At 45.5% G+C, this 17,832-nt stretch overlaps 7 protein-coding genes across 7 annotated transcripts; 1 reads left to right on the top strand and 6 right to left on the bottom strand.

Annotated features, from left to right (window-relative positions):
* Nucleotides 1–27: 27 nt before the first annotated feature.
* LOC6728327 (lipase 3) lies at nt 28–1,573 on the bottom strand. Its single transcript, XM_016175192.3, has 4 exons — nt 1,475–1,573; nt 1,360–1,419; nt 608–1,303; nt 28–544 (listed from the first exon to the last, which is right to left on the bottom strand). Exons 1-4 carry the CDS (start codon nt 1,556–1,558, stop codon nt 92–94), a joined length of 1,293 nt encoding a protein of 430 aa, XP_016034962.1. The 5' UTR covers nt 1,559–1,573; the 3' UTR covers nt 28–91.
* Nucleotides 1,574–2,216: 643 nt separating this feature from the next.
* Nucleotides 2,217–3,592, bottom strand: LOC6728328 (lipase 3). The gene is made up of 3 exons (XM_016175191.3): nt 3,431–3,592; nt 2,681–3,376; nt 2,217–2,627 (listed from the first exon to the last, which is right to left on the bottom strand). The coding sequence occupies exons 1-3, from the start codon at nt 3,557–3,559 to the stop codon at nt 2,238–2,240; spliced, it is 1,215 nt and encodes a 404-aa protein (XP_016034963.1). The 5' UTR covers nt 3,560–3,592; the 3' UTR covers nt 2,217–2,237.
* A 245-nt stretch (nt 3,593–3,837) lies between these two features.
* LOC6728329 (lipase 3) lies at nt 3,838–5,284 on the bottom strand. Its single transcript, XM_002103642.4, has 3 exons — nt 5,161–5,284; nt 4,412–5,107; nt 3,838–4,308 (listed from the first exon to the last, which is right to left on the bottom strand). The coding sequence occupies exons 1-3, from the start codon at nt 5,221–5,223 to the stop codon at nt 3,901–3,903; spliced, it is 1,167 nt and encodes a 388-aa protein (XP_002103678.1). The 5' UTR covers nt 5,224–5,284; the 3' UTR covers nt 3,838–3,900.
* A 39-nt stretch (nt 5,285–5,323) lies between these two features.
* Nucleotides 5,324–6,937, bottom strand: LOC6728330 (lipase 3). The gene is made up of 3 exons (XM_002103643.4): nt 6,697–6,937; nt 5,941–6,636; nt 5,324–5,873 (listed from the first exon to the last, which is right to left on the bottom strand). The coding sequence occupies exons 1-3, from the start codon at nt 6,757–6,759 to the stop codon at nt 5,457–5,459; spliced, it is 1,176 nt and encodes a 391-aa protein (XP_002103679.1). The 5' UTR covers nt 6,760–6,937; the 3' UTR covers nt 5,324–5,456.
* Nucleotides 6,938–7,084: 147 nt separating this feature from the next.
* LOC6728331 (CCR4-NOT transcription complex subunit 10) lies at nt 7,085–9,470 on the bottom strand. Its single transcript, XM_039296012.2, has 6 exons — nt 9,305–9,470; nt 8,475–9,230; nt 8,083–8,410; nt 7,937–7,995; nt 7,527–7,877; nt 7,085–7,461 (listed from the first exon to the last, which is right to left on the bottom strand). The coding sequence occupies exons 1-6, from the start codon at nt 9,391–9,393 to the stop codon at nt 7,137–7,139; spliced, it is 1,908 nt and encodes a 635-aa protein (XP_039151946.1). The 5' UTR covers nt 9,394–9,470; the 3' UTR covers nt 7,085–7,136.
* A 585-nt stretch (nt 9,471–10,055) lies between these two features.
* Nucleotides 10,056–12,115, bottom strand: LOC6728332 (sorting nexin-12). The gene is made up of 3 exons (XM_002103645.4): nt 11,612–12,115; nt 11,169–11,264; nt 10,056–10,901 (listed from the first exon to the last, which is right to left on the bottom strand). Exons 1-3 carry the CDS (start codon nt 11,786–11,788, stop codon nt 10,671–10,673), a joined length of 504 nt encoding a protein of 167 aa, XP_002103681.1. The 5' UTR covers nt 11,789–12,115; the 3' UTR covers nt 10,056–10,670.
* Nucleotides 12,116–12,297: 182 nt separating this feature from the next.
* On the top strand, nt 12,298–16,383 carry LOC6728333 (V-type proton ATPase subunit B). The gene is made up of 4 exons (XM_016176838.3): nt 12,298–12,481; nt 12,546–12,672; nt 13,897–15,158; nt 15,226–16,383. Exons 2-4 carry the CDS (start codon nt 12,600–12,602, stop codon nt 15,361–15,363), a joined length of 1,473 nt encoding a protein of 490 aa, XP_016034965.1. The 5' UTR covers nt 12,298–12,481; nt 12,546–12,599; the 3' UTR covers nt 15,364–16,383.
* Nucleotides 16,384–17,832: the final 1,449 nt, after the last annotated feature.

Here is a 17,832-nt window from a genome sequence, read left to right on the forward strand (position 1 = left end):
AATTTGCGACATTATAGACATATATACATTATTTATTTCGTTTTTAATTTGCTAATGCTATCAAAACTCTTTAAAATTGTTTCCCCAATTATTAAAATTCATTTAGAAGTGCATCAACACTGAAATCACCCTTTATATTCCCAATTTTTTGCTTTAGATCTGCTTCGAAGGTCTCGATAATCTGGATTACTGGATTATTAATCAATTCATTTATGTTGTTCGCTAGAAGGAAGTCCATGTGGTTCCAGGTTTCATCCGTGATGTGATGGGGGACAGCGTAAGGCAACTTGCTGGCTAGGGCTAGGACGTCCTTCGGAGAGATGGTTCCATCGTCATCGCTGTAGAAGATGTGGATGGCGGAGTGCGGACGCACCAAATGCAGGGGATAATCCGGGGGAGTGTTTTGCCTGTAAATAAGATAGTTCATTCCGAATCCAAAGTCGTATTGTCGGAATCTCCCGGAGTCCTTGAGCTGGAAGAAGTGTCTCGGCTGCCTGGTAGAAATCCCAGCCGGATGAGTGGCAATCAACATCGGAATGAGGGTCTGGTAAAGGTAGTCAAGATGTATACATAAGCCTGACTAGCCTGCTCTCCACTTCTCACTCACCCTGTTCATGTGCTGGGATACTCGTCCATTGGTTAGGAGATACAGAGCGGTGCAAACGTCCCTCACGCCAAGAATTTTGCATATGGCTGATACCGCGGAATTCACCATCTTGAGATGGGGCAACAACTCAATGTCCGGCAGAAGGCTAAAAAGAGGCTTCATTATCTTATGCCCCATGGAAAGAGAATGTCTCATGAAGGCAGGCGGGGCCAGTAGGTTTGTGGTCCTGATCCGTTTATTGTACTCCGGTCTCATGCTGAGCATGACTAGCACGGATGTGCATCCCTGAGAGTGACCCACATAGTGCAAGGATTTCTGTTTCGTGGTGGCCAGGATATGGTCAACAGTGGCGGGCAAGTCCTCCATTCCGATTTCATGCCAGCTAAAACGCCAAAACTGCAACAGCCAGGCCTTGAATTTGAGATGCTTCCTGGAGTACCGGGTTCCGCGACAGTTTATCAGCCACACATCGTAGCAAGCATCGGCCAACAAGAAGGGCAGTCCATTGCGGGGTCCAGTTAGGAGCCATGAGTCCGCGGAGCCAGTCATGCCATGGGTAATCAAAACAACTGGCTTTGGCCCGTTACGTCTACATAGCTGTGATGATGGGATTCGGAAGACCGACAGTATGTAGCCATCCCTGGTGACCACAGTGTGCGTTTGCACCGGATAGTTGTGACTGCTTATGATGTCCACCTATAGGAAAAGGAATTACTAACGCCTCCAGGTGGAGTCAACTTCAACGTACTCACCGCAGTTATTACTTTGGTGCGATGATGAACGTCGTTAAGCGAGTGATTCTTCCAGTTCACCTATGAAGCAATTTTGTGGTAATATCCTTACGTTTTGTTCAACTATTGCACCTACCTCAGATAAGGCTGTGCTGTTCGATAGCCACACAAAACAAATTCCAAGCAATATCGGCAGCATCTGGTTGAGAAATGACTGCATTTTTCATGGATGATTGTAAGAAGAGGCCGAACTAATCCATTTTGTTTATTAGCATCTTATTTTTACAGAACTGCAACTACAATATTTCGTATCTGACATTTGTGCTAGTTTTACCCGTTACTCGTGGATTAAAATGTGCAAGTTAGTTTGTCTTTGGGGCATCATTTAGCTCGGCCCAAAAGTATGCACGTCAATTCGCCATTTCTGAGGACGAGATAAGCCCTAAAAATTATAGTTATCTCACCAACTGGTCGATTTGTAGAGCATACAGATCAGATGCGAAATCCTGAACCTAGTCATACAATTTAAAACCGATGATTAAGACCCCGTAGTAAAAGCCCGCAGTACACCAAGACCTTCATCTAGATCGGAGACTGACCTGGAGGGCCCAATCACGTCGGTCAAATTTAAGTCACTGATGTTGTATACATTTTACATTATTTTTATACACTTACACGGCATGTAAGCTGCTTGTCAAGCAGTGCGTAAAGGAAGAAAATAAATCTTAAGTGGCAGGCAGATTACGCAAAAAATAACTATATATGTATACTAATGCTAAGGAACAGTTTTTATAAAATATTTATTTTAGAGTCATGAAAACATAACAATATATATATTTATTTTAGACTATTTAAGTAAAGACTTTGCAAATAGATACCATTATTCAATGTATGAATATCTATCTATTCTCAAAGCGATCAATAACTTTGATAATTGGTTCATTAACAACATTTTTGATTAATTTGGCGAACAAAAAGTCCGCGTGGCTCCATTTTTTAAAAGCAATGTCATGCAACACCACCTGGTCCAACTTGCTGATCAGGGTGTGGATGTCTTTGCGCACCACCAAGTCGTCACCATGGCTGTGGTATATTTGAATGGGCGACTGGGGACGGACGTTTTCCAACGGATAGTCGGGAGGCGTGGACTGATTGTATAGTTTATTGTTTTTCCAGTCTCCGAAGTCATACGGACGGAATTTTCCAGATTTCCGGAGTTGCAGAAAGTGCTTTGGCTGTCGAGTGGAAATCGCACCAGGATGCGTTGCTAATATCAATGGTATGGCGGTCTGAAAGTATTCATCAAGGTACAATTTGGCAGTTGGAATACATTGTGGCTTACAATATTCATATATGATGTTGGTTCTTCACTGGCCAATATGAACATAAAGGCGCAAAATTGTTTAAACTTCGAGCATTTGCAAAAAATCGATAGCAGGAATCTTATAGGATCTAAGGGGCCAAAAAAACTACTGTCCTTCATGCTCATAATGATGTTCCCAAACATGTTCAATAGCTTGTTCCTTGCGTGCTTCATGAAAACGGCGGGGGCCATCATGTTGGCCGTCTTTATCATCCGGTTGTACTCCGGCTTCATGCTGAGCAGGACCAGTAGTGTGGTGCATCCCTGAGAATGGCAAACGAAATGCAGCGCCTCCTCGTTTGTCGTGGACAGGATGTAGTCGATCATGGCGGGCAGGTCCTCCATTCCCATTTCATGCCAGCTAAAGCGCCAGAAAGCATCTTGGGAGGCCTTTAGGCGGATGTGGCGCTGCGAGTAGCGGACTCCCCGGCTGTTGCTCAGCCACACGTCGTAGCAGCGATCGGCCAGCATGAACGGAAGTCCGGTCCCCGGTCCCGTCACCAGAAAGGAATCGGCCAGGCTGATCAGGCCGTGCTGGAGGAGGACAGATGGCTTGAAACCGTCCTCCTTGCAGTTGGGTGATGAGGGAATCCGGAACATATCTAGAATGTATCCATCTGCAGTGCGAACCGTGTGCGTCTCCACCGGGTAGCCGTGCTTGTTTATAATACGAACCTAAGAAAACGGTCTTCGAACATGAGGTGCCACTTGACAATTTTACCTACTGACCCCAGTTATCACCTTGATGCGGTAATCTTTACCACGACCCGTAAAGTTTTGGAGGCCAAACTTCACCTTCGGCATACCAGAGACGATCAAAAGCCAGTCGAAGAAAATCACGAGCTCCATCAACAACATATTGCACTGGTTTGAATGGGTCGCTTGTGATGAGATGCTATGAATAGTAGAACTAATTCGCAATTTACCATAAGCTTGCCGAACGACATAGCCATGAGGAAATTCAGTTGCGCTATAATTAAATAACATAAAATACTGAGAAAGAATTCATGCATAAAATATAACATAAATAATAACTTTAAATGTGATTGATTTAAAGCTTTTTATCCCAAAAGCTGTAAGGAAGTATATCAGTGTTTATTGTTTAAGAAGTTGTGAGATTAAAGCTTCAATAAACATTCGTTTATGAAGTGAAAGTTTATTTTTCATTCAGCATTATATGGAATATATGGAGACTCCTTTCATGTGAATGTAGGACTGCTGAGTCGCTCAAAGCTTCTGTAAATTTCAATCACCGGCTTGTTGATTACGTCAGCAACGGTCATGGAATGCACGAAGTCCGTGTGGTGCCAGCCCGGTGTGGAGATGCGGTGCATCACCGCCTCCGGCACTCTGGCGGCAAAGTTTTGAATATCCTCCTTTGCTGTGGAACTGTCATCGTCGCTGTAGAATATGTGGACTGGCGTCAGGGGACGGACGTTGCTCAAAGTATAGTCCGGAGGTTCTAGGCTCTTGTAGTGTATTAAGTTCCTCACGATCCCGAAATCGAATTGTCTGAACTTGCCGCTGTCCGTGAGCTGGATGAAGTGCTTTGGCTGGCGGGTAGAAACTCCCGCCGGAAGCGTGGCGGCAATCAGAGGAATAACGCTCTGAAAACAGTAATGTTTTAAATTACTGTGTATACTATTATATACTATATTATATACTATTATATACTATGTATAATATTTTATATTGTCTTTGTACACTTACTGTGTTTAGGTGTTTGGAAATTTTTCCGTTAGAGATCAAGTAGAAGGTTGTGCAGAACACCCTGGCAATAAATAGTCCGCACACATTACTCAAGAGTTTGTTAAAAACTCTGTTGTGGTACATGTACTCTTTGTCGGGCATAGCCATGATAAATCTCCTGAAGATGGTCTGCGAAAGGGTGCTTGTGTGGCGCATGAAGACAGCCGGAGCTAGTAGGACTGCGGTCTTGACCAACTTGTTGTACTCCGGTCGCATGCTGAGGAGCACCACCAGCGTGGTGCATCCCTGCGAGTGACCCAAGAAGTGCAACGCTCTCTGCTTCGTGGTGTCCAGAATGTAGTCTATGAAAGCAGCCACGTCCTCCGTTCCAATCTCGTGCCAGCTGAATCGCCAGAAGGCCTTATTGGAGGGATCCAAAGACACGTGGCGTCGGGAATACCGAGTGCCCCTCGAGTTACTGAGCCACACATCGAAGCAGGCGTCGGCCAACATGAATGCCAATGAATCCTGAGGTCCGTTCAGCAGGAAAACATCCGAGGACGCGGACATTCCGTGCTGAAAGAGAACTGCCGGCTTTGGTCCAGATTGCTGACAAAATTTAGAGCCCGGTATGCGGAAAGCGTCGAGGTAATAACCATCTCGTGTGAGCACTGTGTGTACTTCTACCGGATAGTTGTGCGAGGCTATAATTTCGGACTTTGATAGGAGAATTTAAGACATGGACTACGACTAATGATGCATTTGCTTACTGTAATTAGTCCCTTGGCAAGGTCAATATAGAGACATAAAAGTATAAACGTTTTGTACGACATTTCGAGGAGGAATAAGTGAATAAATCGCGGATATGTGGATAATATATGTATCGGTTTAAAGTTAGAGCTAATCTAATTTATACATTGCCTCAAAGAAATCAATATGTAACGCTTGAACGTAAAATGTTGTGGGGAAAACTCTCTAGTTAATGTAGTATTTTACAGCTTAGAAGATAACCTACTCTTCCGTAAAAGACCAGACGTAGTCGATCATGGCGGGCTGGTACTCCATATTATTTATTATAGACTTCCTCACAGTCGATAGGTTGCTCAAACCTTTTAAAAATTTCAATGACCGGCTTGTTGATCACATTAGCGACGGTCATGGAGTGCACGAAGTCCATGTGGTGCCAGGACGGTGTGGAGATCCGATGCATCACCGCCTCCGGCAAGCTGGCGGCGAAGTTCTCAACATCCTCCTTTGCGGCGGATAGGTCATCATCGCTATAAAATATGTGGACTGGCGTCAGAGGGCGGACGTTATGCAGCGGGTAGTCGGGAGGTGTGAGGCTCCTGTAGTTGATCAAGTTCTTTAGGATCCCGAAATCGAATGGTCTGAACCTGCCGCTGTCCGTCAGCTGGATGAAGTGCTTGGGCTGCCGGGAAGAAACTCCCGCCGGAAGCGTGGCGGCAATCAGAGGAATCGCACTCTGAAAGTGTTGATGTTCAAAATAAATAACATATATATATTTTGCTCCATTCGACTTTGATACTCACTGTGTTCAAGTGATCTGAAAACTTTCCGTTGACGATCATAAAAAAGGTCGAACAGTACACCCTCACAACGAAAAGCCCGCAAATTTTCGTCAGTATTTTATTCAAAATCCGGTTGTGGAACATAAATTCGCAGTCGGGCATCGACATTATGAGCGTCCTAAGAAAAATTTGTCCAAGCGTGTGTGTGTGGCCCATAAAGACTGGCGGACCTAAGAGGATTGCGGTCTTTACCAACTGGTTATACTCCGGGCGCATGCTGAGGAGCACCACCAGCGTGGTGCATCCCTGTGAGTGACCCACATAGTGCACCGCACTTTGATTTGTGGTGGCCAAAATGTAGTCAATAAAAGCGGCCACGTCCTCCGTTCCAATCTCGTGCCAGCTGAAGCGCCAGAAGTTCTCATCGGAGGGATCCAAAGACACGTGGCGTCGGGAATACCGAGTACCCCTCGAGTTACTCAGCCACACATCGAAGCAGGCGTCGGCCAACATGAATGCCAATGCATCCCGAGGTCCGTTCACCAGGAAAACATCCGAGGAGGCGGTCATTCCGTGCTGGAAGAGAACCGCCGGCTTTGGTCCAGAGTGCTTGCAATAAATTGAGTTCGGTATGCGGAACGCGTTGAGCAAATACCCATCTCGTGTGACCACTGTGTGAATTTCCACCGGATAGTTGTGCGAGGCTATGATGTCGGCCTTGGAAAAGAGAGCGTAGCACTTGCCTATAGCTATAATTATTGACTAAAAAGCACTTACAGAAGTTATTCCATTGACTATTTGAGTACAGACACTCAGAATGACAAGCGTTTTATACGGCATTGCGAGTAAGAGTAACTTGCTCAAGTCAAAATGATTCTGACCCAACTTTTAAAATTCCTGAGATAGATACTTAAAATTTAAGTGTCCAACGCTTTAACGTGGAGGGTAATCTAATTTGACAATAGAATTCCTATGAAAAATTCTCAATGACTGGAGAATGCAAAAGTTCAACGTTAGATATTGTGAGATAATCTCTGTATACAAAAAGAGAAGCATATATAATTTAGTTAACAGCATATATAATAAGACATTTTTTCATGCACCTTGTATCCCTGTAAAATGCTGAAAAACTGATGATCGCCAAATAAATAGTTTTGCTTCCACATCATTTCATTCTCGCACTTTAATTCCGTCTAGTTATATACACAATTTGTTGTCTAACTCGGCGTCCCGCCAGGAACGGGACCCGTCTTGAGGTCCATGAAGCGTCGCAAAGCAAGCGCCTTGTTGGCCACCAGCGAATGGGTTAAATTGGCCAGGAGTGCTTTAGCTTGAGGCAGGTCGTTCTGTAGAGCCATCGCAACGGCCAGATTATACCGCACAACGTTCTGAGCGGCGTCCACCGACTTCAGTTGCCAGTCACGTGTCTCAAAATCGAAGGCGTTCAGTGTGCCCACAAAAGTAGGGTCCAAATGGTCGCGTGCCTCGGCTGCCTTGTCCATAAGCATCAACGCCTCGCCAGCGTACATGTGACCAAGCAATCTGAAGAAAAAAAGGGAAATACGTTAAATCAAACATGGGAAGATTCAATAGAAACTGTATAATACTTGTGCGCATCGGACAGGCGTTCACAGGCCAGCAGTTTTTCCGACATCTCAAGAGCGGTCACATGGTCGCCTAGGCGCAGCGAGACGAAGCTGTGAGCAGCATATATGGCAGCCATCATGTTTTCCAATGACTCTAGGCTGACCGGCTTCGAGGGATTGCAGAAGTTATTGTCCTGGGGATGACGCCAACTCTCCTGAGTTGGATCCTTGGGTTCGGGTGCTTCCACATCCTCCGAGGAGACCGCCGCCATGTGGAACCTCGTCTTGTAGTGCTGCGTTAGCGTCAGCGCGCTACGTAGACACAAGGCAGCGAATTCCAGCGTGGGCTCTGGCACTCCCGCCGATTGAGGACTAAAAGTAGGAAAGGGTTACTATCAGCAATGGACGAAGCCAAAACAAATATCACTTACGCATATGGCTTTGTTGATGGCGTTTCTGACTGCGATTGGCGCTCCTCCTCCACAAGTTTCTTTAAAAGAAAATAATTTATGATATAAGACAAATACCATATTGTGACACTATTGTACTAGGACATGTTAGTGATAGGTTGCCTTACCGCCTCGTGCTCCATGATGCAGGCCTCAGCCATGCGCAGCCAAAGACGTGGATTGCTGTGGAATTGCTTAACGGGAACCAGAAAGCACTGAAACGCCTCCTTGGGGCGGCGTAGGTGCAACATAGCCACGCCGAGGTTGTAAAGGATCTCGCAGGACCGTGCCGAACTCATGGTTTGCAGCGTACTCTGGCGCAAATTTCGCGCCAGCTGCTGGTCAAAGTTGAGCGCATTTTGGAAGAACTTGGCGGCGATGGCATAGTGGCGCACTCTTAAGTGTATCACTCCCATATTGTTGGCAATGCACGTGCTCAGCTGCGGTGTTACAGTGCTATTAAGATAGACAATAAAATAGTATGTATTTTATGAACTTATAATAAAGCAAACTAACTCACCCCGCTTGTGTACACTCGTTATTGATTCGCATCAGCTGCTTGGCGGCCATCTGAAAATCCTTCATTATGTAGTACTGCTGAGCTTTCAGAGCAGCGTACTCCGGCGTGCCGTCTTCCTGAATAACCACCGGTTTTCGGTTGAGCACGAGCGTAATTAGCTGCAAGAGCTGCAGACTTCCGCCCAGACCGGGCACAGCTCCCTCCATAGCTGCTCCTCCTGGTGTGGCCACCACTGAACTGTTGGTGGCCGCCGTCGGAGGTGCTGTGCCAACAACAGCTGCCTCTTCGGCCGCATTGCTGCTAGGCGCTGTGGCCACCAGGTTAAGCTTGTACTGCAAGTAATCCAGAAAGGCCTCGGCTCGGTTTAGTTGATTGGTGGCCAACAGCAGCTGTAGCTGTAGTGTGGCCACCAGCGCTGCCATTGCCTTCTCCAGGGCCTCCAGACGAGCCACTAGTGGTGCTAGTCTCTCCAGTGCCGTGCCGAACATATGTCGGTGATAATAGATGACCGCCCGGTTGTAACGAGCAACACTGGCGGCGGCCGCTCCCTGCTTAAGGCTCAGCCCGCTGGACACCTCTCCGGGCGCATCTGCATCGGCGGTTAGGGCCTCCAGTTCTTTCAGCAGGACGGAGTGTTGGGTGCACCCGGTTTTGTAGTAGCTGACTACCGCCCGGTTGTGCCGCAGGACAGGACCACTGCTTTCGCCGCGTGTCTCCAACTCTTGGAGCAGTTCCAGGCAGCGATCGAACTCCGAGCTGAAATGAGGAGCAGCCGGAAAGGAGTGGCGGTTATGGGTGCACTTCCCGATGACACGCGGATGCCCACTCACTTGTTGAACTGCTCGTGCGCCTGGCACAGCAGACTGTAGTTCTCGTCCTCGCCGTCCTGCGTTTTGGTGGGGGATTCCGCCGAGTCCATGCCAAAAATAAATAAAAACAAAAAAACCGAACCAATCCACAGATGACACAGCGTTGCCAGAAATAACAAGCGTAGCGTTGCCACTTTTAACCGTAACTAAAACGGTTAACCTTATTAATAAATAAGTTTATTTTTAAGTTCGTTAAAGTACTTATTACATCTCTTGTTAATTGATAAAAAAATATATTGTTAATATGAACAAATTAAAATATATTTAATATAAAATTTTAATTTTACAATGGTCAAATCGGCATTTTGCTGTCGATAGGTGGCAGCACATCACTAGTACAGATTTGCAGAGCGCGAAATTTAATTTTCTATTATCACATAATTACCTATGATACCTTCATTTGTGATGGGTGTTTGTGATGATATATAATATATAGAATATCCATTTATCATTTACAATTTTTTATCAACCTACCACCTGTAATTGATTATCCCTGCTTTCCAAATAAGTTTCCTGTTGCAGCATATTGGTATTAATCCTCGCCTGGTTTAGCTAATGGGAACTCGATAGATTCACATTGACCAGTTAAGGCTCCAACTACCGTCCCGCAGAATAATTGGCTAGGTAAAAAGGTTAGTATTATATACAGAACTCAACTCGAACTCAGTATCGCATAATTTTCCACCACATTCAAATAATATCAGCAGTTCAATATTTTTGAATTATTTTAATTTGATTCGAAGTACAATATTATTCACTAAACTGTTTCAAAATATTCAATAATTTGCATACACTTACAAGGGATGGATTTTGGGGTCAGGATGGCTCCCTTATTTTATTTGCTGCTTCATTACCGCTGCAATGGTTCAAAACGAAGAAACTGAGGGTCGGGAAAATGGGAGGGGCAGCTCCTACTTTCGAGACTCATTTAGCGAGGGCGTAGTAGGCATGTCTTATGTACACTATTCGTAAATATCTGTATTGTATATAATATATATATATATGTATGTATATTGTTATGTATACCATATAAACTTGAATTTAGCATTAAAAATTCCCAATGCTCGTTTTTAACTAATCCCCGGGGGGTGAGAGGGGCTCAACATTAACTGAGCAGCAGCACTTCCCGCCTCGTATCGCGTCGCATAACAGATCCCATCTACTCCAACCTACATCATAGCTCCTCTGCTCCATCCTCCTCCAGTCCGGGCAAGCACACACATTCACACGGCTTCCCTAAAAATTTCGTAGCGGGTTTGTTCGTTCGAGTTTTTGCTTCATTGCATTGCTATGGTTAGGGGGTTTCGATTGCGCCGGACTAAGCTGCTTATGTGTTGCGAATCTTGCCGGGCACGTAGTTCTTATCTATGACATTCTCCTGCAGGAACATATGCAGGCAGCGCTCGTTCTGCGCCAGCGGATGTCCGGCTATCTTGTTGATGAAGGCCTCCAGTCCCTTGCGCCGCTCCTCGATGAAGCTTTCGTCGAAGATGCCCTCGTCGCCGCGGAAGGGCATCTGCCGCTTCCAGGCCTTTCCTGGGAGTGGTGGCACCACAATCTGCGGGGATATGTATGTTCATGATTAAATACTAATTAATACTCTTCAGGCGCCTATCGAAGTTTCCGTTTTCACTTATGCAACTCAGGTTTCAGTTCCCGCTTAAAACTTTTCTAGTGGCTTCTTATACTGCCAAGATATTATTTCGTAAAATAGTGATTCTATGTAAATTCATTCTGACTAATGCGGATTTAAATGACTAAAAGATTTGTTGATTCTATTAAAGTGAAAACGGCGGACTTCCGGCTGCATCACACTTGTCCGCACCTTGCTGTCCCGCTCCAGCTCGTTCCGTAGCCACTCAAAGTCGCTGTAGCGTCGCCTCACACTGGACTCCTTAACCTTGAAGACGGGCAGATTGGTCTGGAAAACAGAGATGGTTAATCATATGTAATAGCCAATCTTGGAGGGAACTTCAATGAAAGGACGGTGAAGCAATAAGGCACCCGCATGCCGCATTTCCGTGACTCAAGCCCCGAATCAGTGCTCTGCACTTGTGACTAATGTTTATCGGCCGGCTCGCTTTATAGGCGTATCACCCGCACTCACATACACACACGCACGCACGCACACATGCACAGCGAGACAAAGTCGCACGAACACATGCACACAAGTGTGTGAGCGAATTCCAGCGATTATCAATGGTTTTTTCGGTGAATTTTGAAGGTGCATAGGTGGTGCTCCCTTGTACATGTACTCCGATCACTCACCCGCATCCGGACCTCGTAGTCCGTGTAGCGCTTCTTGCCAGCCGCCATGGTGGTCAGCGGATTGACCACGTCGATCTCCAGGAAGTTGGCGGGCACGGCGTACGCATCGTCCAGCGTTTGCTTCTTCACGTTCAGGCGGCGGGTGGCGTCGGCGGTTCCATCGGACTCAACCATCATAGTGGTGCAATGCCAGGGGCTCCGGATCGGCAGAGCTATAGACGCCCCTTTTATCGGTTGGAAGAAACGGGTTTTGCACTGGCTATCTCTCTTTGTGTACTTCTTTGTCGCGGCTCGCTGCCTCCGATGTCCCGGATTCTGCTACTGTGCAATTGCTGTCCCCGAGCACTACTCTGTTTTACTTTCTGGGTGTCCAAGTACCGCAGCGGGTAAACAACTTTTGTAATTTAATTAAAATTGTTCCATTAAAAAACTTTCCAATAATTAACAGAACTGTGCTGTGTGAGTTAACAGTAGGGGTGGTACAAATCAATGCTTCCAAATTTATCGATAAGATACAGACATATGGCAGCACTCTTTAGGTGGAAAACATAGCTAACTCCAGTGTAGGAAAACAAACTTGCTGCTATACCTATTTCGGCACCGGTTCATTTGGTAACATACGGAAATGTGGCAGCCCTGCTGCGGTGTGGAACTCCACTAACTGCCGACACTAGCAACTAGTGTTGCTAAGCGCGCTAAACAGAAATATCCTAACGCGTGGCGGGTCATGTGACGGCACGTGACGTCACAGCAGATTCACATTCAGCAATACTTTCAGTTCCAGGGCAATTTTTCATCGTACTCGCAACGACTTCGCAGGCCAAAATTTTGCGTGTGTGTCGCTCAGTACTGTTTCGTAGCTGAAAAATTGTACGTGCTTGCAGAATACCACGTCCGAATAGTGGCTAATAGCTAAAATCGTATCTAATTGCAGCTCGAAATTTGCAGTGCACTTTCAAGGTAGAGGCGCAGAAAAAGTCTATTCAAGATGAACGCCCAACAAGCCCAGCGGGAACATGTCCTCGCCATCTCCCGGGACTTTATCTCCCAGCCCCGCTTGAGTGAGTAATCCACGGAATTTGCAAATAAGTGAAATATCGACAAATGCATTCGCAACCCAATCAAGTGACCGAAAAAAAAAACCCAATAAGAAAATGCCAAGAAAGTCCGCCATGACAGTTTGCACGAATCTGGTGTGAGGCGGAGTAGAGAAAAAATCAATATATTCTTGCGACACCCACAAAAACACACAATTAACAACGTAACAGATAAAACCTAGAGCACAATATTTCATATAGAGCTTTAAATGTTCTCCGCTGATCAGATCGTAATGGGGAGCACCCCATAATCATGGTTAACGCTTATTGAAAATTTTCGCCGTCACATGACCGTTCGCTGCTCAGCTGTTTGCGTTTGCCATTCAACGTAGAACGCACACACTCATAGGCACCTGACTGCGAACGGGGTGGATGGCATAAGTGACGATTGATCGGTTCGGTCGGCAACTTTAACTACTTTTTATTGTGGAGGATATTTTAATGTTTTTTATGTTGGCCCTATTCATGTGTCAAATTAGTAGACACTGTGGATAAATAGTTCTATATAGTTTTATTGTTTTATAGAAGAGTGTTGCATAAAAGCCAGTTATTGCCGGTTTGCCATTTAATGAAATTTTCTTTTTCTTTTATCTTCGCTGCATTTTTTAATCCTTTTTCCTATCTAATTCCTATAAGATTCCAACTGCAGCTCGTGGCAAGGGCTGAAAACCAGTTGGACAGTCAGCTGACATAATTTACCCTCCCAGTCAACACCCCCCTCGCGCCCTCACTTTTCTTTTGACGTTTGCTTTCTTATCAGATTCCGACTTTCATGTGAGCATTGCGCGACTCGTGTTTTTGTTGGAACTATATCTAATTGGAAGGCGAAGAAAGCAATGTGCTACAAAGTTAAATGATTAAAACTTCGTTTTTATTTAAAAAAAGAGATGAAAAGAGAAATAAATATTTAGTTGCCCTTTAAATATATTATTTCCAATGGCAATTTATAATTGTTTCTTAAAAAGTTTCAAATTTTTATGATAACTTCTGTGATTTAATTAATGACATTGTTATGAAACAGCAACTATTAATAACTAGTTTTGGGTTTGAAAATATTAGTGTAATAAGATATGAACTATTGCAGCAACTTTCTGATATTGATTGAGCTAACTAAGAATGGATCCACAAATCTGTTGTTTTCTATAGTTTAAAGCTAAAACTAATCATTTAACTCACTTTCTTCCACAGCCTACAAGACTGTGTCTGGTGTGAACGGTCCCCTGGTCATTCTTGATGAGGTCAAGTTCCCCAAGTTCGCCGAGATCGTGCAGCTGCGTCTGGCTGACGGTACTGTGCGCTCCGGACAGGTGCTCGAGGTGAGCGGCTCCAAGGCCGTGGTCCAGGTGTTCGAGGGCACCTCGGGCATCGATGCCAAGAACACGCTCTGCGAGTTCACCGGCGACATTCTGCGCACACCCGTGTCGGAGGATATGTTGGGCCGTGTGTTCAACGGTTCCGGCAAGCCCATCGACAAGGGACCCCCAATCCTGGCTGAGGATTTCCTGGACATCCAGGGCCAGCCTATCAACCCCTGGTCGCGTATCTACCCCGAGGAGATGATCCAGACCGGTATCTCGGCCATCGATGTGATGAACTCGATTGCCCGTGGCCAGAAGATCCCCATCTTCTCCGCCGCCGGTCTGCCCCACAACGAAATCGCCGCCCAGATTTGTCGTCAGGCCGGTCTCGTCAAGCTGCCGGGCAAGTCCGTGCTGGATGACCACACCGACAACTTCGCCATCGTGTTCGCCGCTATGGGTGTGAACATGGAGACTGCCCGATTCTTCAAGCAGGACTTCGAGGAGAACGGTTCCATGGAGAACGTGTGTCTGTTCTTGAACTTGGCCAACGATCCGACCATCGAGCGTATCATCACTCCCCGCCTGGCTCTGACTGCCGCCGAGTTCTTGGCCTACCAGTGCGAGAAGCACGTGCTGGTCATCCTTACCGACATGTCCTCGTACGCCGAGGCTCTGCGTGAGGTGTCTGCTGCCCGTGAGGAGGTGCCCGGTCGTCGTGGTTTCCCCGGTTACATGTACACCGATTTGGCCACCATCTACGAGCGTGCCGGTCGTGTGGAGGGACGCAACGGATCCATCACCCAGATCCCCATTCTGACCATGCCTAACGATGATATTACCCATCCCATTCCCGATTTGACCGGTTACATTACCGAGGGCCAGATCTACGTCGATCGTCAGCTGCACAACAGGCAGATCTACCCACCAGTCAACGTGCTGCCATCGCTGTCGCGTCTGATGAAGTCTGCCATCGGTGAGGGCATGACCCGCAAGGACCACTCTGACGTGTCCAACCAGCTGTACGCTTGCTACGCCATCGGCAAGGACGTGCAGGCCATGAAGGCTGTGGTGGGTGAGGAGGCCCTGACGCCCGACGATCTGCTGTATCTGGAGTTCTTGACCAAGTTCGAGAAGAACTTCATCTCGCAGGTGAGTTGAACGCGGTGGATATTATTAAGTGGGCTTGTTACAAAACTTTCCTCTGTACCATCTGCAGGGCAACTACGAGAACCGCACTGTCTTCGAATCCCTGGACATCGGCTGGCAGCTGCTGCGTATCTTCCCCAAGGAGATGCTCAAGCGTATCCCGGCCTCCATCCTGGCCGAATTCTACCCTAGGGACTCGCGCCATTAGATTCTGTTTATTGTTTTGTTTTTGATTTTTGTCCAAAATTTTGTTTCATTCATAATTTAAGCTGGCGGCGACGCAACGTGCGGCGCGTCTCCACCTCCTGCAATATCCGCTGTGTATGCGTCTATATATACATAAACCACAATTAAACCACAAAATATCTAATCTACGTTGAGAGCCCGGATACGTGTATCTCGGAGCGACCCAGCGTAGCCAAAACAATAACTAGTTAAATATCGTCCAAGCGAGCAAACCTACTCTAAAGTGTGTGTTTTAGTATTGAAGTCCCGTCTTGCAATGTACATAAATTGAATTGCCTAATGATTGTCGTTACTCCCGCCAACACACTGTAATTTCACTTGTTAAAGTTTACTATTTTTGTTAGGTTTTAAGTGTGTATGCTCTTTGAATTGTTTATATTTTTGTCTAATCATTTTCGCATAAAGAATCGTAGCATTCCAACAAAAATTAACAATTGCCTACCTTGTGTTACTTTCGTTTGCTCCCCTGTTTTTCTTACGTTAGGCGTTTCACCAGTTCGCACAAGTATTAAACAATCCCCGCCCCCCTGTTTTCCGTACTGCCCCCGTCCCTGCACCGAAACCTTGTGAACAATTTGTACAGCAACTCAACTAAACAATGGAATATTAAGTGCAAAAACAATGCTTTAATGCAAATAATGTTTTAAATGTGGAAATCTGCAAAAAGTATAAAGATCTATAAAATAATACTGTTTGTTTTTCGTCTCTAAATTAATGAATATTACATAAAGTTGCATAAATTAATATATATTGTTTGTTGTCTCTGGTCACAAGAGTGAATGGGGAAGTCCTCTATGATATGGCCCTATCATTTCAGCAACGACAACTTAACAACCATGAACAGAAGCCGAAACAATAAGTGTTGACATAATATGTATTTAAAGAAACTAGTTCATGTATATGTATAAACTATAGAACATTTAAACGATGAATAAACTACACACCAAATCATGTTAAATAAAGTCATACATGTTTATTTCAATTGCGGGTAGTTTGAATGAAATGAAATTTAATTTTAATTATTAATTTTCTTTTTCTATGAATTTTCTATGAAACTGCATGGATTCTATATTATTTAGACATTATAGTTATTTAGAGATCTGAAAGCTTTTTAGTTACCATGTTTGACATATCGAAAGCTTTTACCAACTGGTTACTTTTTCATTTCTTATGAAAGACTTGAGTTTATAATACTTTTAAATTCTGTTATAAGAATTAAATTTAAATTAAATACTAAAAATAATGTCAGACACTTTCCAAGGATTTGTCCACTGCCATAAAACTTCTTCACCCAAATTCCCCTCCACTTAAGAGCGCTGGACAAGTTTGCCATTGACTTTGCAAATTTATGCAATTATGCCAAAGTTTTTAATGAGTTCTAAATGAAGTTAAAAATTCGGTTGACGCCAGTGGTTTTGATGGTGTAAAATACACCCACCGGCAGAGAGCACACCAAACAAAACTTTCTTTGGCTTAAACAAAAGAGGGAAAAACGGTCGGAAAAGCCAAAGTTTTGGCCAATTGCTTGGACCTCCTCTGTTTTTTCTATTCGGCTTAATTTCGGTAATCAAAGCGATGCTCGACTGGATGCCTTAGGTTGAAAATGGCAAGCTGCTTAGCTTTGCTGCAATTTAAGCGGCTTAAATTAAAATGGGCGCAATGCAGAGACAATGGGAGCTGGCCACGCCTTCGCCTGGAGGAGGACTAACTGTGACAACTGGCCACCCTCTGCGCAAAGGATTCTTATCTGTATCTATCTAGACTGCAGCACAGTGGGCTCATGACAAGGCTACTACAGATGGCCAATGTCAAAAGCTCCGGCTCAAGTGGGCCGGAAGTGGGTGTGCGGAAGCGAGGAGGAGCAGCGGGGCCAGGAGGAGAAGGAGGTGGAGATGGTGAGAAGGGGAGCAGGAGCAGGTTGCAGTCCCGGTGCGAGCTCATTTCGAGACGTTTGTCTGGCATCATTATGAGGCCCAGCTCGTCAAAGTTCACGGTCATGGTCAATGCAAACTGGGCCCACTTGGCAGGCACTGTAGTCGTGCCTCCTTCTCCTCCTTCTTCTCCTTGCTCCTCGCCACTGTATCCCCGTTATCCCCTCATACGTCGCCTCGTTTCCGGTCGATTTATGCGGCAGCAAGAAACCACTTAGAGATCTGGCTGCCTCCCAAGATGTCGCCTCTGCGGACAGGATGCGGTTGGAAATCGGTGCGATTAATGAACTCGCGCTAAAGGTTCGTTAATACGCATTTGCAAAACGTTTGAATGTGGATTTTAATGAGCCCACAGGGAGGTACACTGAAATAATCTTAAAGCGCTTTAATGATTCATTATTTACCAAAACATATACGGGTATCACAAAACTGTACCCATTTTTCTCCCCGTGCACACAGGCTGAAATAGCATAAGACATGAAAGGCCGCAATCAGCCGGC

This window comes from Drosophila simulans, chromosome 3R, assembly GCF_016746395.2.
Source record: "Drosophila simulans strain w501 chromosome 3R, Prin_Dsim_3.1, whole genome shotgun sequence".
In the NCBI taxonomy this organism is placed as follows: Eukaryota; Metazoa; Arthropoda; class Insecta; order Diptera; family Drosophilidae; genus Drosophila; species Drosophila simulans.